Below are 27,309 nucleotides of genomic sequence, written 5' to 3'. Positions count from 1 at the left end.
GCAGAAGGTTCTTGAGAATAACTGGAAAGAGCAGAAGGCAAGGAAACCATAAACAAGATATATTGTGTGAGAAAAAAGAAAGCCATTTTCAATAAAAGGAAAATAGTAACAATTAAAGATATATATATATATATATCCTATAATTACATATAAAATTTGTTAAATGAATTAGATTTAATGATAGTTCCTTTCTATAAAAAGGAATGGAAAAGACTTGAACAGTTATGTAATTAGCAGTAAAGTAATAGTAGAGTATGAATTCTGTCCTCCATTACAATCTTAAATCCTCATGTATACCTCATAGTCCAAGTCCAGGTAGTCAAACTCTCCATTGGTGCGAAAATGCTGCATGCTCCTGTCCAGGGTCAGGTTAATGCTGCGGCCCTGGCGCTCAATGAGTACAGAGTGCCAGTGGTGATCATCCAGCAAGCTCCCAGATGTCACAGATGTGTGGCCATAGATGGGGCCGAGCTGGTTGCTTCCTGAGTAGTGAGAACAAAACAGAAATAAGATGTTAACTACACAGACTATTGTGCATGGAGGCAGATCTTCCCCTATGATGTGAAGTGAATATAAAAGTGGAGAGTTGTCTATTGAAATTAGTGTAGGAACATCAGGATTTTTACAGTGGATATAAATAAAAGCTGTTAACAGTGAGGAGAAGCCTGTTCTCTTAGAAAGTAAATGCAAACATTTGGACAGTGTTGTAAATTTTGTTAAGTTTTAGTGGGTGGGCGAAGTTATCTGTTCATTGTCACACTGGCTCAGTTGCCTGAGGGCCTGAGATCTGACGGTACCACCATTAGTTTGATGTTCAGATGGGGACAAACTGGTCACTGCTCTGAGTCTGGCTGATGACATGTAGAAAATAATTCTTATTTCCTTATGCATGGTGATGAAATCAAAAGTGTCTGGGTGATAATGATGTATGTGTGTGTATGCATGAATGTGCATTCACATGTATGTGTATTTTTGTGTGTGTACAGGCATGCAGATTGGTTATATGTGTGCTTGCATGTGCACATGTGTTTATGTAGTCACATATGAGTGTTTGTGTATGTGTGTATGTGTGTGCATGTAAATATTTGTGTGTGCATGTGTAGGCATGCATGGTTTTGTGTGTGTTTGCATGTATGCATGTATTTGTGCAATCACATGTGGGTTTCTGTATGTAAGTATGTGTGTGTACCTGCATGTGTGTATGTATGCATGAATGTGTTCATCTCTATTATGAGAGGCCAGAAAGAAAAGGAAGAAATAAAGAGGAATAATTCTAAGTAGAAGACTGTCCTGAGTTTTATTAACTTGAAACACCCACACAAAGAGTCCGAGTAGAAAGGCAGACACCTGCTAATGATGGATGGCACTAAAAAGTGGCAGTAGGGATTTGAGTAGATATATTTCTACTGTTGTCATAAATCTGAGTTCACCAATAAAACTTTGCAAGTGAACTACTTTTCAGTGAAATGGTAGTGAACTCTTTTGGTGAGATCTTAGAAGAAGTGAAGTGTTCCACAAAGGTAATGTCATATCTCTACAAACCACAATTGATTTTCAAAGGTTACTCTACATGTTTTATTACAGAAAAGTAAAATGGAAACATCTATGAATAAAATAAATATCTTGGGTTGGAAATACAGCTCAGTGGATGAAGAGGATGCTTGCTGTCCCACTGACATACGTAGTTGGAGGCTGTCCTCTGACTTCACACACTAACACACTGTGACATGCAAATGTTCATCTCCATGTATTTATGTAAAGTAAATTTAAGAAAATAAAATTTTAAAAAATCCTCTTTAGACACAAGGTATGCTTATACACACAGGTTCACAGATAATTTATAAATGCTTTTATTTGGGTTCTAATTCCACCTTTGAACCATTCCTTTCCATTCTAAAGGGTCATGTACTAAATATAGTTTTATGCCCTCCCCTGAGTCTCAAAACAAATACCTTTTCATGATTACAGATGAGTAATATTATGGAGAGTAAATAAGTAAAATGAAATGCAAATTATTTTTCTGCTAAAAATAATCTAATCTATTTTCATCCAGATGTTTTTCCATATGCAACTGTTTAATAATGCATATATGCTGTATACATATTCAGGTACATATATTTAATGTGAAACCTTTGATAAAATAGTCATTATTCTTAAGGAGGCTGAATATTCTATTTGTTAGTTACTGTGCTACAATGTGGCTGCTTCACTGAATAAAAGAACACACCATTTGCAGTTTATTATAAAATCAAAATAACATCACCACTCACCTGACTCTGAGCAACATATACCTCCTTGTACTCCCAATATTTTCCAATGAGAAGATTATTAAGTCTTTTGGCCAACATCTAGGGATGGTTATAAGTGAGTTGAAGTACTACATAGAACAGTATTTCTCAACCTTCCTAACGCTGTTACCATTTAATAAAGTTCCTCATATTGTGGTGATGCCCAACCAAAAGATTATCTTATTGCCACTTTATAATTGCAATTTTAATATTGTTATGAATTGTAATGTAAATATCTGTGTTTTCTGACCATCTTAGGTAACCCCTATAAAAGGGTCTGGATTCACAGCTTGAGAATTGCTAATAAACATACTTAAAATAACATAGTGGTCCTGAGATGTACCATTGTTTTGCGACTTTTACCATAGTTAATCTCATGGACTCTGACTACCAGTACTTAGGCCCTATTTAACATCTACTTGAAGACATTGTAAACAAGACATGCTTTGTGTTCATCTGCCATCACTAGGATGGTAGGGAAATTTTCTTCCAATTGCAGTGTTGAGAATAGTTTGCTTTCATTGTATTGCTGAGTACTATTTCAAAGCTTCTACCCATATTGGAGGAGTTACTTCACATTGACTTATTTGGTGTTTATTCTTCACTGGATACTACACATTTCTCATATGCTTCTTCTCTCAAGCACTGAAGGATCACCGAATGGTCATCTTGATCAGACATCTATCCTTATACTCATTCACTGTCAAATTGATCAGTCTTCTGACAGGGAGCTAAGTTCACTGGCAGATTTTGTTCACTACAGCACCAAAGATGCTACTTGCTTCTTCAATTTGTCCCAACATCAAATAGACTACTTTTTGTTTGTTTGTTTTTACAAAAGTGCTAATCCCCTCCATTGTCCCACATCAATTGTCTAGTATTTTCCATTATATTTTCCTGTGCACCAAGAGACAGGTGTGGCAATACAGCATATTTCTTATGTCCATGTTCATCTCCCAGTGTCACAACAAGCAGAATTCAGTGGTCACTGGATGTTAAGGCCAGAAGTTCTGGCTCCTCATCACTCAAGGTAGCATGATGGCAAGTTATATTTTATATACTCTAAATGTCTTTCAAAAACACACATGTAATAATATAGGGTAATATGTTCAGGTATTGGGGGGTGGAACAGGAATGAAGCCCTGAAGGCAGTCAGAAAGAATGGAAACAGGCAACCTTGGGAGGTAGAATGTGGGGTATGGGGGCTCTAGAATATACCAGAGACCTGGGAGGTGAGAGAAGCTCAGGACTCAGAGTGAGAGACCTTTTATAAAAAGCTCAATAGTGAGGAGAGGGAACTTGTAGAGTCCACTTCCAGTAGAAAGACAGGACATCAAGTCTAGGGATGGGGTTGCCATCCCACAGTCAAAATCTCTGACCCAGAATTGTTCCTTTCTAAAAGAACTGCAGGGACAAAAATGGAGAAGAGATTGAGGGAAAGGAGTTCCACTGACTGTCCCAATTTGGGGTCCAACTCAAGGGTAGGTTTCAAGGCCTGATACGATTATTGATGCTATGGTGTGCTTACAGACAGGAGCCTAGCATGGCTGCCCTGTGAGAGGCCCAACAGCAGCTGAATGCGTCAGATGCAGATACTTACATCCAACCAATGGACAGAAGCTGGGAACCCCCAGTGATTGAATTAGGGAAAGACTGGAAGAAGTTGAGGAGGAGGGTAACCCCATAGGAAGATAAGCAGTCTCAACTAACCTGGAACTCTGGGATCTCTCAGACACTGAGCCACCAAACAGGCAGCATACACTAGCTGATATGAGCCCCCCAAACATATACAACAAAGGACTGTCTGGTCTGGCCTCAGTGAGAGAAGAGAACCTAACCCTCAAGAGACATGTCTCTTGAGACCTCCCGGAGTAAGGAGGTCTGTTGGGATGGGGGTGGGTATGGGGACATCCTCTTGAAGACAGGGGAAGAGGAATGGGGTGAGGAATTGTCAGAGGGTAGACCGTGAAGGGTGAGGAATAATGACTGGACTGTAAAAAAAGATTAAATAACAATAATAATAAATATGTAAACTACTTCAAATGTCTGAAGCTATGTTGTAAAATAATTTTACCCTAAATATCTTTATTAGGGGAATAGTAAAAAGGATCATTTGTCACTTACACATTCATCCTGAAAAGACACACTTAGTAATTTTACAAAAGATATTATTTTCCATTTTATTGTTTTTCATATAGCGGATATGATAGAGTATTTTGTATCGCTAGTGTTTAATTTTTCTATTCTGTGTTGTCTTTTATATACAATGCATGCATTTTCTTTTTGCAGCTTGGAACTGCTATAGAGTGGTGTGATTGGATTTTTATGAATGACATTCAAATTGCATATATATCATTTACATATTTCTCAGCTTCACATGCATTTTATTTTAATGTGAAAAACAGTATTTTTGTATAAGTATGTGATTCTCATTTCCATCATTTTGTCTTTTGAATGTGGGTATTATGTAGTCAAAGGTATATTTTTATGGCAGTGTCTTTTTGCATACAAAAACCCTAATTAAATTTATATTTCTAGACTTGACAAATAAGTTAACACACAGGAATCAAGACATCCTCAGGAATGCCCAGAGGCTCAAGGTATCGTAGGATAGGGAAGCCCAGTTGATAAGGTCTTTCTTGACTGTATCAATCTTCATTATTTTGCCTTTTTCTTGTGATGCATTTCATGAGTGTCTTTTAGTTATTGCCTTGTGCAATCTGGAATTCTGATTCCATTGCTGTGTGCATATTCTTTAGCAATTTATGAATCTCAGATATGTTTAGTACTTGGGTTAAGTTCAAATATTTATGTCTACATCTTTTAAATTTTACTTATAAAGAAGTTAATAAGAATGTTCTCTTAATTCCAAATATAAACACCCTTTGTTCATGTAATAATTGGGGCAAATGTTCTGCTATTAATCCCTGTAGTTAGTTCTGCCATCTTTTAAATTTTTTATTTCTGAAAATGACACTAAGCCTTCCTTTAGTGATCAAGCCGAAATCCCAGGATCCATGCTTTGTGTCTATTATCTTCTTACTTCAGAGTTAATCACAGGTCAGTATGAATTTACCACTAAAGTAATTCCACAGAGGCATTGCTTTTTTATCTCACCTGATATTTTTCAGCAGTGTCATCACCATCTCTGCCCACAAATATGTCTTGTTGGACTCATGTGTTGGTCTAGGCAGTACTTCTCATGAGAGTCTCAGTGAACACACAAGGTGAGCATCCCCTAGCTCCTAATTTTTAATATGAAGGACATGAGCTGGGCAGTGGTGGCTCACGCCTTTAATCCCAGCCCTTGGAAGGCAGAGGAAGGCAGATTTCTGAGTTCTAAGCCTGGTCTATAGAGTGAGTTCAAGGACAGCCAGGGCTATACAGAGAAGCCCTGTCTTGAAAAACAAAAAACAAAAAACAAACAAAAAAACAACAACAACAACAAAAAAAAACAAAAAACAAAAAAGAAAGAAAGAAAAAGAATAAAAAGGACATGCAGTATCCTACAGAATCTGAACATCTGGAATTCCTCTCATGTTTTTAGCAATCCACTGTATGTATACATATTTGCATTTTTTTCTCTTTTTTTCTTAGATTTTTTTTTATTTACACTTCAAATGTTATCCCCTTTCCTGGTTTCCCCTCCAAAACCTCCCTATCCCATATGCCCTCCCCCTACTCACCAACACACCCACTCCTATTTCCCTGTTTTGGTATTTCCCTAGACTAGAGCATCGAGCCTTCTCAGGACTAAGAGTCTCACCTCCCACTGATGTCCAAGAAAGCCATCCTCTGTTATATGTGCAGCTAGAGGCATGAGTCTCACCATGTGTACTCTTTGTTTGGTGGTTTAGTCCCTGGGAGCTCTGAGGGTACTGGTTAGTTCATATTGTTGTTCCTCCTATGGGGCTGCAAACCCTTCAGCTCCTTGGATCCGTTCTCTAGTTCCTTCATTGGGGACCCTGTGCTTAGTCCAATGGATGGCTGTGAGCCTTTAATTCTGTATTAGTCAGTCACTGGCAGAGCCTCTCAGGAGACAGCTATATCAGGATCCTGTCAGTCAGCACTTGCTGACATCCACAAGAGTGTCTGGGTTTGGTGATTGTATATGGGAAGGATTCCCAAGTAGGGCAGTCACTGGATTGTCCTTCCTTCAGTCTCTGCTCCATACTTTGTTTCTGCAGCTTCTTCCATGGGTATTTTGTTCTCCTTTGTAAGAAGGATAGAAGTATCCACACTTTGGTCTTCCTTCTCCTTGTGGATTGTTTTCTTTCTTTCTTTCTTCTTTTCTTTTTTTCTTTCTTTTTTAAATTTTTATTTATTTATTTATTTATTTATTTATTTATTTATTGAGACAGGGTTTCTCTGTATAGCCCTGGCTGTCCTGGAACTCACTCTGTAGACCTGGCTGGCCTTCAACTCAGAAATCCATTTGCCTCTGCCTCTGCCTCCCAAGTGCTGGGATTAAAGGTGCGTGCCACCACTGCCCGGCTCACTTTTTTTTTCTTTTAAGATTTATTTTTTTATCTTATGTATATGAGTACACTGTAGCTCTCTTCAGAAACACTAGAAGAGGGCGTTGGATTCCATTTCAGATGGTTATGAGCCACCATGTGGTTGCTGGGAATTGAACTCAGAACTTCTGGAAGAGCAGTCAGTATTCTTAACTGCTGAGCCATCTCTCCAGCCCCCGTGGTTTGTGGATTGTATCTTGGGTATTCTGAGCTTCTGAGCTTCTGGGCTAATATCCACTTATCAATGAGTGCATATCATGTATGTTCTTTTGTGATTGGTTTACTTCACTCAGGATGATATTCTCCAGATCCATTTATTTCCTTAAGAATTTCATAAATTCATTGATTTTAATTGCTGAGTAGTACTCCATTGTGTAAATATACCACATTTTCTGTATCCATTCCTCTGTTGAGGGACATCTGGGTTGTTTCCAGTTTCTGGCTATTATAAATAAGGCTGCATGTGTCCTCATTAAATGTTCTAGCATCTTCTGGGTATATGCCCAGGAGTGGTATAGCTGGGTCCTCTAGGAGTACTATGTCCAATTTTCTGAGGAATCATCAAACTGATTTCCCGAGTGTACAATACCAGCTTGCAATTCCCCCACCAGTGCAGGAGTGTTCCTCTTTCTCCACAACCACGCCACCATCTTCTGTCACCTGAGTTTTTTATCTTAGCCATTCTGACTGGTGTGAGGTGGAATCTCAGGCTCATTTTGATTTGCATTTCCCTGATGACTAAGTATGTTGAACATTTCTTTAGGTGCTTTTCTCAGGCATTCCATATTCCTCAGTTGAGAATTCTTTTTTTAGCTCCATACCTCATTTTTTAATAGGGCTATTTGGTTCTCTTAAGTCTAACTTCTTCAGTTCTTTGTACATATTGGATATTAGCCCTCTATCAGATGTAGGATTGGTAAAGATCTTTTCCCAATCTGTTGGTTGCCATTTCGTCCTATTGACAGTGTCCTCTGCCTTACAGAAGCTTTTTAATTTTATGAGGTCCCATTTGTCAATTCTTGATCTCAGAGCATAAGCTATTGGTGTTCTGTTCAGGAAATTTCCCCTGTGCCCATGTGCTCAATGTTCTTGGATTTTTGCTTGTAGACATGTGAGGTTTTTGTCTGCAGTGGTCTCTCCCCATACTGTCTTGTCTCTTTTGATGGCCTCATTTTCTTTTTCAATACTTAAAATTTGATCCTTGACATTATGTTATTTCCTAAGAAATGGTTTTCATTCATTATACATCCTGATGTTGGTCCTATTGCTTCTTAAGTTGGCATTTCAATCTGAGCACAGTATAATAGCTACTCATTAAACTGACTTCTTAAGACTTATATTTTGAAGTTATATTTTTATTTCACCAGGGCAGTTCACAAATGTTTTCTAAAAATTGGTTATTAAATTTACTTACATTTCAAATGTTGTCCCTCTTATCAGTACCCCCTCCTCAAACTGCCATCACATTCTGCCTCCCTTTGCCTCTAAGAGGGCACTCCACTACCCACATGCCCATTCCTGCATTACCCCTCCAGCATTCCCCTATGCTGTTACATCCAGCATCCCCAGGACTAAGTGTCTCCACTTCCATTGATACTAGATAAGGTAACCCTCAAACTTAATGAGATCATGTTTTTCTGTCCTACTATGTATACACCAGCTACCATAATAGTAAACCTAGTAAAAGTGTCACAACAAACATGTTATTAAATCAATAGTGTTATGGGCTGAATATAAAGTGTCCCCAAGGGTTCAGTGGTTAAAGCCTTGATCCAGGCTGGTGAGGTTTAGGAAAGTGATTAGATGGTGATTGCTTCAACTTCATGCTGGATCAGTCAGTCGACTGATGAAATAGTGATTTGCTAGTGCTATTGAGATGTGACAGGCACTAGGGGTTAGATCTTGGTTGAAAGAAAATGGTCACAGAAAATGGGTTGCTAAAGTGTCTATCTTGTTTCTATCTTCTTCAATTATTTCTATTTCTTGTCCCCCATTGAGCATCTTTGTTCTTCATGGTGTTCTACCTTAACACAGTATAGAGTTGTGGTCCAGTGACTATAAATTGAGAATTATGCAACATGAAGCAATATCAGCTTTTCTCTGTTAAGAAGTTTTCAGGTATGTTGCCACAGTGATTAAAAGAAAATGTGACTAAAAAAAATAGGTGTACAAATAGATAAACTTCCATCATAGATGAAAAAATTGCAATATAAAATGCGATGCTAGATTCCTTGTTTTAAAGGGTTATGTAATATTTAAAATGCTTTTAATTTATTTATTTGTTCATGTTATACGTATAAATACTTTGTCTGCCTGTATGTAAGTATACTATGTACATTTCTGGTGGTCATGAGGTCAGAAAAGGTAATTAGATCTCATAGAACTCCAGTTCCAGGGTTGACACCTGTGAGCTATTGCATAGTGCTGGGAATTTAACCTGACACCTCTTCAAGAGCAGCCAGTGCTCTCAACTGCTGAGCCATTACTCCCACCACTTCTTTATAAATATTTTAATGATAAGGAAAAATAATAGAGACCACAACACACCTAGATTTAAGCTGAGAACCAGCTTGGCTTTTTTCAGTTCCAAAGTAATGTAATCCCCTTGCTGTCCTTCACCATGCAAAAGTACTCCTTCACTTTCAGAGGTCTTAAATTTCAAAGCAATAACATCTTTGAGTGTTTTCATCTTCTTGTTTCTGAATCGATATGGTAACACAACATGGCCATCAAAGTTGATAACATCAGCCCCTGAGAAGAGAGGGAAACACTGTGTTAGTCTGTTTGCTTTTGATGAGCATACATTTTCCACTGATGCCTACTTAGGATAATGGGAGTTGAAAGACTATTTTCCTGAGAAGTACAGATTCCAGTGCTTTTTCTTTCTTTTAATTTACCATATGCCCCCAAATGACTATACAAGAGTACATAAATTACACAAATGATCATATCTATCACTGTACAATTTTACTTTGATTACTATATTAACAGTACAAATTCAGTCACTATGAATATGATTGAAATTTCAACATTGAAATGCACAGTTTTTTATAAAGGAGTAAAAGACAATTAATTCTTTGAGAATTTCATATGATAATGTTCATTTGATAATGTTCACCCTATGTCTTTCCAGTTCCATCCCATTCCATACCATACAATTTTGTGTCTCTATTTTTTCTTAAGACCAAATTTATATTGCCTAAATATTCCTGGATGTGTCATCTTCCACCGGTGAGCAGTCAGTTTTCCAGAGGCTAGATGGTTATATAGAACTGTCACTCTCTCAGTGACTGACTGCCAATAGCTCCACAGTATGGGTGGGTTTGTTTGCCAGGCTTCCCTCTCTATGTTGGGATTTCATCTGTCTTGCACAAGTTTTACCATGGTGTCCCAAATATCTGCATCTTCTATACTGTGTCCATAAGACACTATAACCTGTAGTCACCCCGCACTTCTTAGAGATCATGACATTTAATATTTCTTCCTTACAGAAGATAATTCCTTGCAATTTAATATATATAAATTTAAAATTAGCCTGACTTTCTACATATAAGTGCACAGAAACTTGAAAAAATGTTGCGTGGTATATTGTCTTTACATACTATCCACATACTTCTATAATTTCAATAAATTTGTAGATGGATTTGGGGTTTGTAACTAATTGAATTTTAGGTTTTCTGTTGGATGTTTCTGAGCTGGACAAACAAATATCTGACATTACTGTGGCTTGAGTAACTCCAACTTAAATATAAGGGATGACATTAAAATTTTCAGAAGTCATTGTGCAGGTTATGTGTTTTATTTGCTTCATCATTGCTACTCATTTACATAGTTATTTATCCACTTGTTCAGCAGTATGAAGGAGAGAGAGAGATATATATTGCCCTAACCTGGGCAATGGGTTCCAGGTAATGGCATGGTTCTAATGAGAATTATTAAAATATAGATCAAATATTTCTTTAGCTAAGAGGGGCAATGCTATTTTTAGAAATGTATTGTGAAGATATTTTCAATATCCCAGCTCTGTTACCTTTTAATTTTGAAATTAGAGAAAATTTAGTCAGACTAGATTGTTCTAGTACCTGAAAATCATAGTTCTGTACAAAGCCAGTCTTTGTGCTTATGAGAGTTTTTCGTAAAACCCTCCCACAAGACGACAGTGGAGAAAATAGCAGGGAGTTGAAATCTAGTTGGAGAAATGTTTTCTCATTTCATATTCTGGTTTTCTGGCATGTATTTAGTTCCAGCACCACAGGGAGCAGCTTTGTTTGCCTGGTAAGTAGAATGATCCATCTTTCCAGCTACTTCCTCAGTGTGGTGGAAGAAGAGCTGAGGGATGCCATTAACATCCGGCCCTTTCTGAGTACCACCTGTTAAGCCTAGCCTTTGGCCCCTACAAAGTGAACTGCAGCAACTGTTTGTAAGATTACTTAAGGCTTAAATATCTGTTTTCCATAAAGCCATCAATAGCTTTCACGTACTTTAGAAATACCGAGGTGATGATCTCAAATCTCTGCCTTTATTTCTTTTTCTTTTTTTTTATTAGATATTTTCTTTATTTACATGTCATATGATTTCTCCTTTCCCAGTTTCCCCCCAAACAAACAAACAAACAAACAAAAACAACAAGAACAAACCCCTGTTGCCACCCCCCTCCCCATGCTTGCCACCCTACCCTCTCCCACTTATTGGCCCTGGCATTCTCCTACACTGGGACACAGAACCTTCACAGGGCTGAAGTCCTCTACTCCTATTGATAATCAACTTTGCAATCCTCTACTATACACATGCTGCCAGAACAATCAGTCCCACCATGTATAATCCTTGGTTGATAGTTCAGTCCTTGGGAGCTCTGAGGGTACTAGTTAGTTCATATTGTTGTTTGTCCTAAGGGGCTGCAAACCCTTCAGCTCCTTTGGTCCTTTCTCTAGCTCCTTCATTGGGGACCCTGTACTCAGTTCAATGGATGGCTGTGAGCTTCTACATCTGTGTTAGTCAGGTACTGTCAGAGTCTCTCAGGAGATAGCTATATTAGGCTGGCTTGTCCTTCCTTCAGTCTCTGCTCCATAGTTAGGCTCTCTGATAAGTGGTTATTAGCCAAGAAGTTCAGAATATAGGAAGAACAACCCACAAACCACAAGAAACTCAAGAAGGAAGACCAAAAGGTGGACATTTCATTCCTTCTTAAAAGGGGGAACCAAATACCCACGGAAGGAGTTGCAGAGCCTAAATCTCTGCCTTTAAATCAGAGGTTGAACAATGCTGTGCTTTTAAAAGTTTAGAAAGGGGCTAAGAAGATGTTTCAGTTAGTAGAGTGCTTGATATCGAAGCATATAATAAGTCAGTTGTGGTAAGGCAAGCTCATGATTTCAGCATAGGATGGGGGGGAAGAGACAGAAGAGACCCCAGAACTGACTGGTGAGCCTGTAAAGTCCAGCCTCAGTGACATCCTCTCTCAAAAACGTAAGGAAGAAAGTGGTTTAGGAAGATATGTGACTTTAGACTGGCTTTCATAGGCACAAGCATACACATGCACATACATCAGCACGCATAAACCCATTCATATCACATGCAAATAAATTCTTAAAGGTACGTTACTTAGTTGAAAGTTCCAAGAGCCAAAGTTAATCTTGTACTTTCAGTTTTCCTATAATCAGTGCTGTTGCCCATAAAAAGGCTTTCATAATCATCAGACTATCGTTCTCGGTGACTGAGAATCACAGGGGTTTATTTTAATTTAGAGGCTGGGGGAAACAATCATTAAGGTCTGGCTTCTGCTCACACTGCAAAGCCAATTAGACTAGATCTTAATCATCCATACTGTCATAGCTGAATTCCAGTGGCAGTATCTTCTTCATCATCCATGATGGAGGATAAAGGAAAAAAAAACAGTACCCGATTTTCAGATCTTAGGTTGAATTTATAATCCCACAGTTGGTAGAAATTCTTTTTTGTCTTGAAAGGTGGATAAATGAAAACCAGGAGGAGGGAGTTAGTTATGATCTCTGGAGAGTAATTTTGCCACCAGCTTCCTATCAGTGACAATTGAATAATAGAGCCATCGTTGTTTTATATGCCTTCTATATATATTAATTGTGACTTATAATGCCTCTCATTCAGATCTCAGGAAGCAAATGTCCCTTCAGTCTAGATATAGACCAGAAATCTTTGCTTTTATGTGTTCATATAAATAGAATTCTCCATGCAGGACCTGGAACAGAATAGTGATTTGTGCAAATGTGGATGCTTTCCTGCCTAACACTTAGCACAATTGAGCAGTGTGATAGAAAGACTGGGTGTGGTTTATTGCCTCTAGACAGTCCTATAGTATTGATAAAAATCATGAAGGAAGGTTATTTCACATTGCCCAGCCTCATTTTACTCACGATAAGTTCTTTGTGGTGGGCTGAAAACTGATAAAATGGCCTATAAGCCAGGCCTTCTCTATTACAAAGTCAAATCTGTTCCTCTATGAGTAGCTTAAATTCTTTTGAAATATCCACACATTCTCTTGTGTTTGCCTGTAGAAAAGTAGTCTGGAAATTATAACACTCCCTGAAATTATCTGTGTAATATAATTTATACTTAAACACCTATCATACTCCTTTGCAAGAGTCTGGGATATTTTATAATAATGCAAATAACATCCACCACAGATTAGTTCTATTTCTTATGAAAAATGCATTAAAATTTCACTTGACATCTAATAATATGTTGTGCTTATTTTAGGACAAGCTACTTTTTTTTTCTATGATTCTGATTACTTATCCCTCCCTAAAATTAAGATTTCTCTGCAGTGATTAAATATGTGTGGTTGAACTGTTTAAGCCATTTGAACAATAATGACTATTCAAAAGTGAATGCCAAATCACAGTGTTTCCACAATTTTGCTTCTAACAATAACTCAGGGAACTGGGAGTGTGCCCAACTCATCAAATCTGCGTGCAATGAGGCCGTTCCTGTTTTGTTAGTTGAGCTGCTGGTTTTATACTCTCTGAATTTGTATAAGATTTTTCTGGAGTTTTTAATCATGTGAGTACTTGGTTATTATCTTCAAATACCTTCTATATATTTCTATCAAAACATGTGCATTGTTACACAATTTCACACACTATATATAATATAGGTCATATGTGTAATATGTCTAATATGTAATATATATATATATATATATATATATATATATATAAAACTAAAAAATAAATTCTGGTCAAGAGAGATAAGATGTTGTTAATGAACAATAGTTTGTTTATTTGTTAGATATTATACATTTATCTACCAAGCTACTCATCTATCTAATCTGAAGTATGTCCTCATCTACACATTACATATAAATTATAAATATATACATGAGCATAATTTATGTATTCAGCATGAACATAAGTATAAGATAACATGGGTTATCTCATGTACTATAGGAATATATAACATTGCATATTATATACAGATTATACGCTATGTGTATAATGTTTACATATAACAATATTTGTGTGTGAAAAATCATATATAATCATATCAAAATTTATAATGAATAAATATGAAATTATTTTAAGTGAACAGCATTTCTAATACTGAAATTTAAATATATATGATCAGATATGACTATAATTTCAACTTTTATATGAATGTACATCATCAGATTTTTTAAAGTCAGAAGTCAATATTTATAAATGTTTATATACTTCATGAAATAATATGAAAAATTTTCATTCTTACTCCTTTGTCAGATTTATTCCTAGTGTATGTGTAGGTGGAAAAGTGAATGTACTTTGTGTGTGTGTGTGCATTTGCATGTGTGTGTGTTTTATGCACACAGGTGTGTGCAGGTGTGTGTGGCTCTGTGCATGCAGAAGGCAGAGGAGCACACTGAATGCTCTGCTCTTCACTCTCAGCTTCATTTCTTTGAGACAGAACCTCTCACTAAACCTGAAGCTAAGATGGCAGCTAGCAAAGCAGGGATCATATTTTTCTCACTTGTCCTCTAATAGCTTTGAGATTAGAACAGTCAATTCTAGTCAGTGTTCAAAAAATATTTTTTCAATGGCTTGCATGCTATCATTTATTTTTATAAGATGATATTTTAAAGATCTTTGTTAAGTTTAACTTAAAATTTTGGTACCAAATTGGATGACATTCCTAAAATCACCTTCGCCTTCTTTGATGCCACAATTAGAGTTAGACATATAGCTACAACCATCAGATATGTTTTAATCATCAGATAATTTTAGTTTAAAACTGCCTATTTTTTAGGATCCTAACTGTGGGCAGGAATTCATTTTATGATCTTTACATGACTGGCACTAGAACAGACATAAGCTGTTTGGATAGGCTTGAATTTAATTACATTTTTCAAGAAACTGTGTATTATTTCAGTGTAGATATGGCTTAAGCCTAAATAGTTGAAGTGGATTACTTCAATAAATCCTTTCAATATGACCTAGATCTAGGATTTGGATGGAAAGATATAATAAAAAAGAGCTCTAACAACTTTCATGAAAACTAGAACTTGAGTCTTTGTATAACACTTTTCCTTTGTCATTAAGTGTGTTCTACCATGTCATAAAAGAGCAACAATGTCAGAAGAGCTGTTATTGAAATATTTCATTAAATTTACTAATTAAAAATATATTTATCAATATACAGATAATCATGTAAACTATTAAATTCCATTTCTATATTGGGACATGTACATACATGTATACCCTGTGCATTGTACATCTGATTAGTCTATCTATACAAGGGACTTCTTAGCCCACCAATCTCTTCCTAGCACGCCTTCTGCTCTATAACAGTCTAGTTTAGTTTACTTTAGTTTTAATTTAGTTTAGTTTAGTTTAGTGTTGTTTTTCCATCCTGATTTCCTCTTCTTCTTCATCATCACCATTTAGTATGTTTTATAACAATCTATACTAACTAGTTAGGAAGGTCACTAGGATAGACTTTGATGGCTTGAAGCTCAGCTCCAATTTGTTTTCTATTTCATGGCTAGATTTAATGTAAATAGCCACAATCCCACATTCTACTTGCTAAGAACCAACCTCACTGGTATAGTTCCCTTGACATGATGGACTAAAATCTCTGAGGGTATAAAACAAAATTAATATTTTGTATTTCTATCAGGTCTTATAGCCATAGTAATTAAAAATTAATGAATACAGTAAATTGGTATCAGGGAATTAAGTGCTATGGTTTCAACTAAATCTGATGTTATGGATCTTTGGACTTTGAAACTGAGTGATGGGATGAATTTTAAAAAATTTAGAAATGCCAGCTAAAGAAACCTAAGAATGATGAGAACAGGAGTTAGTGAATGAGTTTAATAGGCCTTCAGAAGACACTAATGCTGAATGAAATGTGGATGGTCAAGGCCCGCTTCAAAAGGTTTCAGATGTTAATAAGATGCCTATTGGAAATTGGACTAATAGCAATTTATGTTACATCTTGCAAAGACTTGGTCTATATTGTATTCATGTCCTGAACATTTGAGTACAATTGAATTTAAAAAAGCAATAGATTAATAAATTAGATCTGATGAAATTTCATGCATCTTAGCACTCAAGCTGTTGAATGGTTATTGCTGGCTGCTTTTAACCATATTTACAATGTGACTAGGAACAAAGTAGTTTAGAGTAGTGTGAAACTCATAGTCAAGAAAGGACCTTGAATGGGTACACCTGTCACTGATGCCAAGACCCATGGACATTTCACTTCATCCTCTGTGGCTTTGCATGTGGACTTGATACAAGTGATCCCTCAGACCTTCAATATCAGATAGGATTGCTAGACTTCCAGATTATTATAGCAAGAGGCTACCTGGATGTCCTTCTCTCAAGCATGATGCCCATCATTGGATTGGCTAACGTCCTCTGTGTAGGTCAATTTCTATATTCTGTTTCCTAAGAATCTTGAATGATATAGTAGTCATCATCTTTCCATTCTTATTGCTTATTGGTTTATATATGGATAATCATTCCCATCAATTTCTGTTTATCAGGGGCAGACTATTTCTTCTAACATTTAGAAAGAAAATTTTGTTAGGAATAGCAAATTTGTGTTTATTTCTTTTCTTTCAGCACTTGTAATATATTTCCTATTTTCTTTTGGTTTATAGATTTATTTTTTCATGAGTGATGGTACAAATCTAATGGACCATTATTTGTGTGACTTGATATTTTTCTTTTTGTATTTAGAAGATTTTTTCGTTATCCTGAATTTGACAGTTTCCCTCCACTGTGTTTCGGTGAAGGTCTGTTTTGATTTATTCTAAATGAGGTTCTTTCAGTAGTATCTATACATTCATGCTTATTTGAAGTTTGGGGAAATCTTTAAGCCCTTATTTAACTTTAATAAAAATAGATCTTCAATGTTCCCCTTTTCGTTTTTTAAAGTTCTTAAACAATTTGTATATGAAAGCTTGATTATGTTCCATATGTTTACCATCTTTCTTCATTCTTTTAAATTTATATCTCACATTCTCCCTCATGTTTCTGATTTTACTCTTTTGTTGAGAATGTTAATATGTTAATTGGCTTGATCTTTAATTACTGAAATTATTTTTTCTTTAATCTTACCTCTGCAAAGGTTCTTTTCCTATCTTTCATTCTATTCTGTGGAACTTTATTTCTTATATCTTGTGTAACTTAATTTTTTAAAACGTCTATTTTTAATGATGGTTCATAAATGTTTTAACCTCCCTTGTAGCCCACAACCTACCAGAGGTAGTAGAAAAGAAAGGATGCAGCGAGGGGTAGGGGAAGTGGACCTGTTTAGAAATTCTTTGGAGCAACTCTAATCTATGTTGTCTGGAAATTGGCAGTTCAGTTCACAGGTTAGTTGTGTCAGCTTGATCTATTCACAAACACTTCAGGGATACACCAGCAGTTCATTTTGGTAGAGTCAGGATAGCAAACAGGAACCAGCAGCTGTGGCATTACCTAGCAGAGACAGCCAGGCCTTGGCAGGGACACAAGTCAGAAGGAGGGATACTAGGAAAAGTTATCAGCTGTGCCTCTCTCAAGGATGCAAGGATTAATAAAGACATGAGACCCACAAGTGTTTCACAGATGGCTCTAAAGTCACTGCCTGTTAAGTTCTACTTAGACTCCTCCAAACATCACGTGTCCTCCGTGGGTCTTGCGGAGCAGGTGTGTCTATCTCAGCAATTTGTCTCAGCTGTCATCAGTCTGCCAGTCAGCCTGAGTCCATGAAGCAGCAAGAAACTGCAGCAACCAACAGATGTTATTTGGGGCATTTATCTCTATGGGCTCCCGACAAATGTAGTTTAACTATATAATGTAAGGTGGGGCAATTACTGTGTGTTATTACTGAAGAATCTTTTATCATGTGTCCTTTTGTTTGTTTATTTGTTTTTGTTTTGTTTTGTTTTGTTTTGTTTTGTTTTGAGACAGGGTTTCTCTGTGTAGCTCTCACTGTCCTGGAACTCACTCTGTAGACCAGGCTGGCCTGGAACTCAGAAATCTGCCTGCCTCTGCCTCCCAAATTCTGGGATTAAAGGCATGCATCACCAGTGCCCTGCCATCATGTGCCTTTTTATGCATTTATTTTAGTAGAATATTTGTGTGTGTGTGTGTGTGTCTGTTTTAGTGAAACTTTTTTAAAACAAGTTTGTCTTAGTATTTTATCTGTGTCTATATGTCTATTTTAGGAAAACATTTTCTTATGTGTTTGTCCCAGTAAAATACCTTTTAATATAACTGACTTTCCAAAGAAACCTTAAAGTTCTGCTCCATCCCCAATTCAATCTTTTTGTGATTTATTTCTCTGTACTGAATTTTGAATTCCTTTTCCTGCACCGGCTATCCATATAGTCAGAATAATTTAATTTTTTTCAAGTAGCTAATAGATTTTCTTCAAATTAGGATATGTTTCTAAATACCTATATTTCTTCTTTAAAAATTTTATACTTTCTTTTGTATTTTCTTTTTCTTCAATCTCTGAATATAAGATGTGATATTTGCTTATCCCTGTTTGATAAAGTTAAAGTTAATTCTTCAGTCTGAAGAGCATAGATTAATGCTTATTCTGGTTCTGGGAACAGGTGATACCTGGAATTTCTGGTGAGCAGCCAGAGTACCAAAGCTGTGGACTGGCTAAACAACATACACTAGATTATACTGATAGGATTTAGTTGTTAATAGGGGTTATGGTTCCTATATGCTTTCCTGCAGATCTACAATGCTTACACAAGAATCCCCAGTTCTTATGCACCAGTGTAGGGAAGACAGGGATCTTGACACAGTCTATAAGTCCATGGATATTTGAGTGTATCTTGCATTAGGTTTTGATCAGAGAGTATCAGCTATGAATGGTTCAAAGGTAAGTTGAAACTATAGCCACAACCCTTACTCAGCCTGAAGTTTCAGCATACTATATGCATTGTTTCCACCCAAAGATATGCTCTCAAGTTCAAGTCTGACCAGCCTATGTCAAGCTCTAAGATAAAGCAGTAAATAGTGGATGTTGTGAAAATTTAAGCTCCAATGTTAGAGATATCTAGAATGAGTACCTTCTTCAAAGTGTAGGGGACATTGTAGAAAAAAACCTCCAAACTGAATTTTGAGTGTGCAAGAACTATGGATTTCTCCTCATTTAGGGCTGTTGTTTTGTTTTTATGGCTGGATTTGTTTGCACTCTCCATCTTACCTTAGTGACATAGCCTAACCTCTTACCTTAGCCTAACATAGGCTCCCTTACACAAGGAGCCATGGCCAGAAAGGAAATTGGCTTTTCTCTTTTCCTTGTTTTTTCGTGTTAGTTTTTGGTGCTATTTATGGCTTCTATCACTCCTTTATTAGTTCAGAGAGTCTTTCCTCTCTATCTATTACTCAAAATATGGTTTCTGGCTTGTTACACTGATTCTTTGTTATTACGAAGTCACATAGGAAGTATCTTTTTTCTTGGTCCCCTCTTATCTATAAAGTTTATACTCCAATACTTAACTGCCCAGAAGATTGGTCCATATGGATATTCCACATCTGTCTCTACTTGTCAAGTGCGTAATTCATTTTTATGGGCTTCCTTACCATTGCTCTCTTATTTAATATCAAGTCACTTTAACTGGAGATCTAGAACTTTCCTGAGCTCCTCCATTTTTCCCAATCCATATCATAACTATTTCCAAGTACTGGGGAATATAGCACTGCTCAATTTTTAAACTCATGGATTACCTGTATATATCACCTCAAAGCTGTCCTCACACTTGGATTAGCTCATATTGCTCACAGTAGGAGCAATTAGGAGACTAAAGAAACAACTCATAAATTCCTGACTGTTTTGCCTACATTGACTGAATAAAAGCTGGGGACGCCTTTCTCAATAGACACTTTTGCCAAGAAGAAGAAAATCTAAGTTATGTAAGGTTTATTGTAAAAATTTTAATGATAGCAGTTCCTCATTTCCTCCACTGTCTCATTTAGAGGCCATTCTTCACTATGTGCAAAGATAAGATGCTAAATCAACTGAGTCTCTGGACAAGGTCACGGGAACCTTTCCTCAGGAATTGACCTTTTGTCTTCCTCAGGTTTCATTTCATCCATTTTCTAACTCTTAGAAAAGACTCCTCCACTAGGAAGTTTGCCTATGTAAAACAGCCATGGCCTCCTGTCCCACAGGAGCTTGCAGTACTTGGTGACATCATTCCTCATGTTGTAGGGAAACTATTTTGCTAAGGGTTTGATTTCCTCCAGGGCCTTTACATTCTAAGGCACAGAGCTTGAATCACTCTAAGTTGCATTCACAGCATAATAATATTTTCTTAAATTGATTGAAATAGAATGTGTCTTTGAAATATCATGACAAAAGGGGAATTGCGTTATGTTCCTGCAACATTACAAACCCATACAGGGTTCTGAGAAGTTGATCTTCTAAGAGAATCAATTCAAATATCATGTAAGGATAAGTATTTGCTTAAATATTATATCTTGTGGCTTCTATATAAATAGTTTAAAATGAATTGTGATAGTTACACTCATACTGCAATTGTTTATAAGTCACAAGCTCAGACATTTAACTTCTACATGAGTTTTATTATAACACATTTTTCCTTTAATTGGATGCATTGAAGAGAAACTTACTTATTGCAAGATTAAAGTTAGGAAGCTTATTATGATAATCTTTCACCATGGTTATTAAGTTACTAAGAAATTCCTTTAACAGTTATTTTGGACTAAATTGAGATTAAATATTTATTGACATTCAGAAGAAAGATGGATTTATTCCTGTATATATTTTATTATTATTGAATTGCTTTAAGAAAAACTATAATGTGCAATGAGTTATGAGTAGTTCATTATGTGGTAAGCTCACTGAACCAAATCTGGACACAGAAAAATGTTAGTAAATATAAAATTACATTACCAAAACTACATTATTCAATATCAAACTGAAAATGAAACTCAAAGTACCTTCTGCTTTTAGAAATGCCCATTCATATGCATGCACATTGTTACAGATACTAGTTTCTGTTTTCTCTCCCACCCACTAACAACTCATAGCACACCTGGAAATCAGAACAATCTCTTTTCTAAGTATGTTATAAATTGAACATGCCTAATAATGCATAAATAATATGAACTTTCTGAAAATTAGCATAAAATTCATTTGAAGAAAATCCACATGGAAGCTATTTTTTATTATATCCTTGTAATATCAAAAAGACAAATAAATTAGAGTTGCTTTCTTTCTGCTAATGTTACTGTCCAGGGGAAAAAAATCTGTAGTGTTGACTATACAAAAATCCATGATTCTACCAGGAAAAGATTGTTTGGACTATGCAGTTGAAAATGAAAGAAGCAGACATCAAGCAGATCCTCATGTTTCATGTACCTTACGTTTCAAGGGATTCCTAGCATTCAACTTGGGTTTTTTAAACAGTCACTAGCTCCACTTAAAACATCAGTCTCAGTGCTATCATCTGTGAACAAAGATCACATTGAGTCATAACTCAGGTAATACCTGTATTGTTAGAGTACACAGATTCCAGATGATGTCTTTTCCAACTCTCAGGACTTCAGCATGGTTAAATTATTTATTCCTTGGTAATGAAGAATTTTGAAAGAATATTTACAGTATTAACTCTGTCTGAGTGCTGAATAAACTGAGTACTACAGAGGCCTAATATAGAATATAATCTTAATGAAGGTCAAAAATTCCTCTTCAAACCACTTAATACAGGTCTGTCAGAGGAGTTTGTAGGTAAAACAACTTGCTGTGTGAGCCTGGTAACATGAGTTCTAGTTCTAGAACCCACCAAAAATTTGAAAGGGAACTATAAAATCTCGTTCTGGGACTCCTTGACACATACAAAGTTATAAATAATAATGATAAAATATTTTAAATTAAAAACTTTAAATATTTTAACTCACTTAACTGTCTTAATTGTTAAAACACAATTTCAGAGATGTGTCACTTGGTTAACTATTCCATATTCTTTTGCTCTGGGGTGGCACTGGGTCAAAGTCATAAGAAAACAAACAACATGTAAAATAAGCTGCCACTTTAAACTTACAAACTTTATATTGTTCCCATTGTTAAATGTTTAACCAAAAACTCCCACAATTTTTTTAATGTAACCAGAGCAATATATGAGTTAACTAGTGAACAGTATCATCTTAAACCTGTTTCTTCTATTTCCTTACAAGCTAAGTGAGTTGATGTAAACAAATGACTCCTGTCTGTGAGGGACTGAACATGTGCTCAGTGTGTTGCTGGTTTGTTTCTAAGGTGTTATACATCAGGACTAATTTTATGTTGAGTTTGATTTCATATACCTTTGGGTGGAACTTACCTCAAGCATAAAATAGGATGAAGAAAGCTCAAAATGTACACATGCTGTGAAATAATCTGCTTATTCCTCTGTGTTAGAGTGGTCTCTGTCCTGTCTGCCAGATCTCTAAATGGTTCTCTGTGGCCTGGTCATCTGCACACTTCAGTGGCTTGGGCACTAGAGGGAAACTGATTCACTGTGAACTTGGGTGCTATCCATTACTATGTGACATCTGCACACTCTTGTGGGCCCCAGTGAGCAGGCTGAATTAATTTATTTATACAAACAAGTAGAGCTCTTGCCACTTGACCAGAGAACCAGCTCAGGCAGGATAAAATGAATTGGTGTTCCTGGAATAAAATTCACGAGACAAGAAGCTTCTGCCAATGAGTCCTGCTGGGTTTAAATATGATGTAGTTCTGTTGATGTGTCTTCCCTCCTTCCCTTCTGGATCAATTCTGATCCAGATCTGGATAATAGCCATATTTCTTCTTCATTATCCATCACCATGGAAGAGAAACTGGTTTAATGGCTGCAAACTTTGACCATAGTGGAAAACAGAGAGTGTGGGATGTGCTAAGCTTGCAAAGGGGGCAGTCTCTATCCATTTGTAACATCTGAAGGTATATAGCAATGCTGATGTTACTCAGATATCATAAAAGAGCATTATGTCTTCAGTATAGAACATACCTCGAATCTTGCTCATAACTCTGATGTAATTACCAGTTTGAGATTCAGAATTTAAAATTTAAAGCTGATGCTACAATTTAACTAAGAAATTTGAATTAATTGGGATGATATGTATTTTGCACCTGAGAAGTACATAAATTTGGGATGCTAAGAAAAGAATGCTCAGAATCTGGGATCCTCCCAACATGTTACTACATAACATTAATAACTGATGTGATTAGAGCAGAAGGAGAGGGCTCTGGAAGCATCATTAGGATATAACCCTCATGATTGGCATTGGTGTGTATATTTGTCAGGGTTTCTATTCCTGCACAAACATCATGACCAAGAAGCAAGTTGGGGAGGAAAGGGTTTATTCAGTTTACTTCCACATTGCTGTTCATCACCATAGGAAGTCAGGACTGGAACTCAAGCAGGTCAGGAAGCAGGAGCTGATGCAGAGGCCATGGAGAGATGTTCCTTACTGGCTTGCTTTTCCTGGCTTGCTCAGCCTGCTTTCTTATAGAACCCAAGACTTCCAGCCCAGGGATGGCACCACCCACAAGGGGCCCTAACCCCTTGATTATTAATTGAGAAAATGCCCCACAGCTGGATCTCATGGAGGCACTTCCCCAACTGAAGTTCCCTTCTCTGTGATAACTCCAGCCTGTGTCAAGTTGGCACACAAAACCAGCCAGTACAGTGTGTGTACAAAGGCCTTGAGTTTCTTGGACCATTCAGAGAGAGAACACATATGAGATGCCATCCCTGAATGTGCAATGTTCAGCTGGCCAGCATGCCAAGTTGTTGGCTTGGACTTCTCAGGTTCACAACTATTAGAAACATCTTATACACTACCCCTGGTTTTCTGATAATTTTTATTTACTTATCACAACTTGAACTAAGAGATTTAACTATTGGATATATCCAATTCTATATTATGCATCATTCTGTATTTTCAGATTTACTTACTTGTTAACTAAAGCATAACTATTTGTAACTCCTAAAGCAAAACAATTTTTACTATCATTCCAGCCTCTGTGCAGAGCTGCAGAAAATTAGGTTAACCAAGTTGTACCACACAAGTGACCAAGAAGAGCCAACTCCGTCTTCAGGTCTCAGCTCTTGTACTATGAAGAGTATCCTTTCCATGATCTATTTAATACCACATATGATGTTGCACAAAGCAAGAGAACCAGAAGCTTCAATTCATCCTCTGCTAACTAGCAAATATGAAGGCAGCCTAGGCTACATAATGAGTGAAGTGTCCCTGTTATTTCATTTATTTGTTTTCACTGCATGGAGACACATTTTAGTCCTTGTGTCCTACAGTAGACCTTGGAGCCACAAACTCCCCACCCTTCATGTGGTTACTGCCACATAACTGTGCGGGTTGCATATTAGATTTTTTAAATGCACTAAGTACTTTACAAATAGGAAATATAGTTTCAGTAACATACATATAAGTAAGATTTCAGGTGCTTAGAGAATCATAGAACACAAGTCATATCCCCTGGGTTTTATTTCTTGTAAGGGAGGGCATAAAATGTGCCAACTATTTCTGACTTTATAAAGCATATAGTCTTCTAAGTTCAACATGAAAAACAGATTTTTATTGAGTCTGCTAGAAATATATTAATCTGTAGCATTTTTAGGCCCTAAATTAGTGAGCCACATCTGACATGAAGCTAACATCTAATTATTTAAGAATTTTAGATATTCTTTTCATACTGTGAGTATCTTTTCCTGCCAAAAATCAAGCAAGAGAAATAAAAGCCTAACTATAAGGGACATTGAAAACTCACTGATGATGTTGCAGAATTCTGTAGCTTCAAGAATAGGATCCTTCTCAATTCAGATCATACATGGGCAAAAAAGTCACAAATTCATATTTTTAGTAAAGTGTTTTGGAGGGTTATTAAGAAAGCCTGAATTTGCGAATAGGACACATTTTGATACAGTGCCTGCACATCTTATTTTCAACTTTCTAAACTTGACAAGGTTTTGTACAGCTTAGGCTAATTCTAGCAATTCATGCACTTCCCAAGGCATGGCAGATTTAATACTGTTAAACCCGGTATTTATAGTAGAATGGTAAGGTCCGTAAAATATCAATGGTCGAGGTTCTCTTAATGTAGAATAAGAATCAGCATAGCCTGTGTCCTCTTTCTATGGTGAAATTTTATCAGGAAATTTATCAGAAATTAAAATGATGTTCTAGTAACCTTACACTCCATAGCATTCTACTCATCCCATAAGGCTATGGAAGGGCCCAGCTCTGATCTGATGCCTTTGTTCTCATCATGACCAGTTCAGCCCTAGAAAACCAATTCCCTCCTGGAGCCTGTGAAATGAGGGAAAGGAAAAAAGAATCGCATCATTCCCTCTGAGCTTCTAAGGCCAGTGTACAGCATACTCTGCATGCTTTGATCATGTGTACAACAAGCTGAGCTTTTACTTTGGCTTTTGGATTTTAGTTGAATTTTAAATTGGCATCATGTCAGAGAAATCCTTCTCTATTTCCTCACATTCCCCCACTATTTCAATACCTCATCAATTAGAATTCCAGAAAGCCAGTTTTAAAACATAAAACTCAGAGGGATAGGATGGAGATAGTTTTTCAAATGGTCACCTTGGATAAGAGTGATAACGTATCCACCAGTGTTCACTGTTTATTAGATATGGTCTAATCCCCTTGGTAATGGGCCTCCGGGTAAATCATGAGGGATCATCATAGTGATTTTAATTAATATGAGTGGGACTATTCTCTAGCCAGAGGATCCTGATCTGTATAAAATGCAAAATAGAAAAACCAAGTTGAGCAATGAATGCTAGTGTTCCTTACTTTTAGATCTGGAGTCCATGTCTTATCTGTCTCAAGCTCCTGCTACTGTGAATTTCCCACTGTGATTATGAGTGGGAAATTTGAGCAGAATAAACCCTTTGTTCTTTAATTTGCATTAGAGTTTATTTTAGTTTATCAAGTAGGAATTGCAACTAAAACAACCACAATCCACAAATTTGAGTGCAAAATACTATATTCTAAATAACATGATTTCTTTTTCAAAGAGAAAACAAACTTTAAACTTTTATTATATTGCAGTTCTTATGAATGGAATCTAATAAATGACTTATAAGCATAAATATATTAGATATATTCATAGAGCCTTATCATTAAATTAGACACAAATTTAGGAAGATGAATTATTTTAATTCTCAAACATGGAAAAATTAATCTGAGTGAATTAAAGAAGAGGGCTGTGATGCTGTCCCCTGGGGCTACTGAGAATGAAGATGTGACTTTAAATAATTATAAAATGAATGATTAACTCCTTTTAAGTTTCTCTCCCTCTCTCTCTCTCTCCCTCTCTCTCTCTGTCTCTCTCTCTCTGTCTCTCTGTCTCTCTCTCTCCCTCTCTCTCTCTCCCTCTGTGTGTGTATGTGTGTATGTTTGCATAAGCAACCTAGCACACCCCACAGCACAGCTATTATTATAATTAGCAGAGACTCATACTGAACCTGCTTATCATTTTGAAATCCGGATCATATTGAAGGGCAAGAAGCAGACTGGTACTAGTTGTTACTTATCATGGGTTACTTTTTAGCTTAATTGAGGAGAAATGATGTGCATTCTAATGTACACTGACTCAGACCTGAGAGAGCAAAATCAGGTTTGTACCCTAACATGAGGTATTTGGGGAGGAATTGAGGCATCTTGCTTAGTGTCGAGGTAACTTCATTGTCTCTTTTGCTGACTTTCCAGATGAAGCTTATTTTCTTGTAAATGAGAAGGCAGAAAAACACAAAGAAATAAACTGCAGAGAAACAGATGTAATTTGGACTGCTCTGTCTTCACTGCTCCACTGTAATGAATAACATTTCACGGCACATGGGTTTGGAGGTCTGCCATAGGCTCTCACTTTACCTGGTGCTGCAGAGTGAAGCTGGCACTAGGTCTGAACAGTCCCAAGAATATATGCAAACCCATCCTCTGGGATGTCACACCATCACATCACCCTTCATTTCTTTATAGCATGTCAATATACTGAGG

General features: G+C 36.6%; 1 protein-coding gene across 1 annotated transcript in view; it reads right to left on the bottom strand.

Moving 5' to 3' along the window:
- Window positions 1-27,309, bottom strand: part of Cntnap2 (contactin associated protein 2) — a 2,139,844-nt gene that overhangs the window by 1,228,106 nt on the left and 884,429 nt on the right. The window contains exons 5-6 of the mRNA XM_031381709.1: window positions 9,353-9,556; window positions 298-482 (exon numbers count right to left, since the gene is read on the bottom strand). Coding sequence (XP_031237569.1) covers window positions 298-482; window positions 9,353-9,556 — 389 coding nt within the window. The remainder of the gene's footprint in view (window positions 1-297; window positions 483-9,352; window positions 9,557-27,309) is intronic.

The sequence above is a fragment of the Mastomys coucha genome, unplaced genomic scaffold (assembly GCF_008632895.1).
Source record: "Mastomys coucha isolate ucsf_1 unplaced genomic scaffold, UCSF_Mcou_1 pScaffold20, whole genome shotgun sequence".
NCBI lineage: Eukaryota > Metazoa > Chordata > Mammalia > Rodentia > Muridae > Mastomys > Mastomys coucha.
The sequence above is the reverse complement of the archived record's forward strand: the minus strand, read 5'-3'. Positions and strand labels throughout refer to the sequence as shown.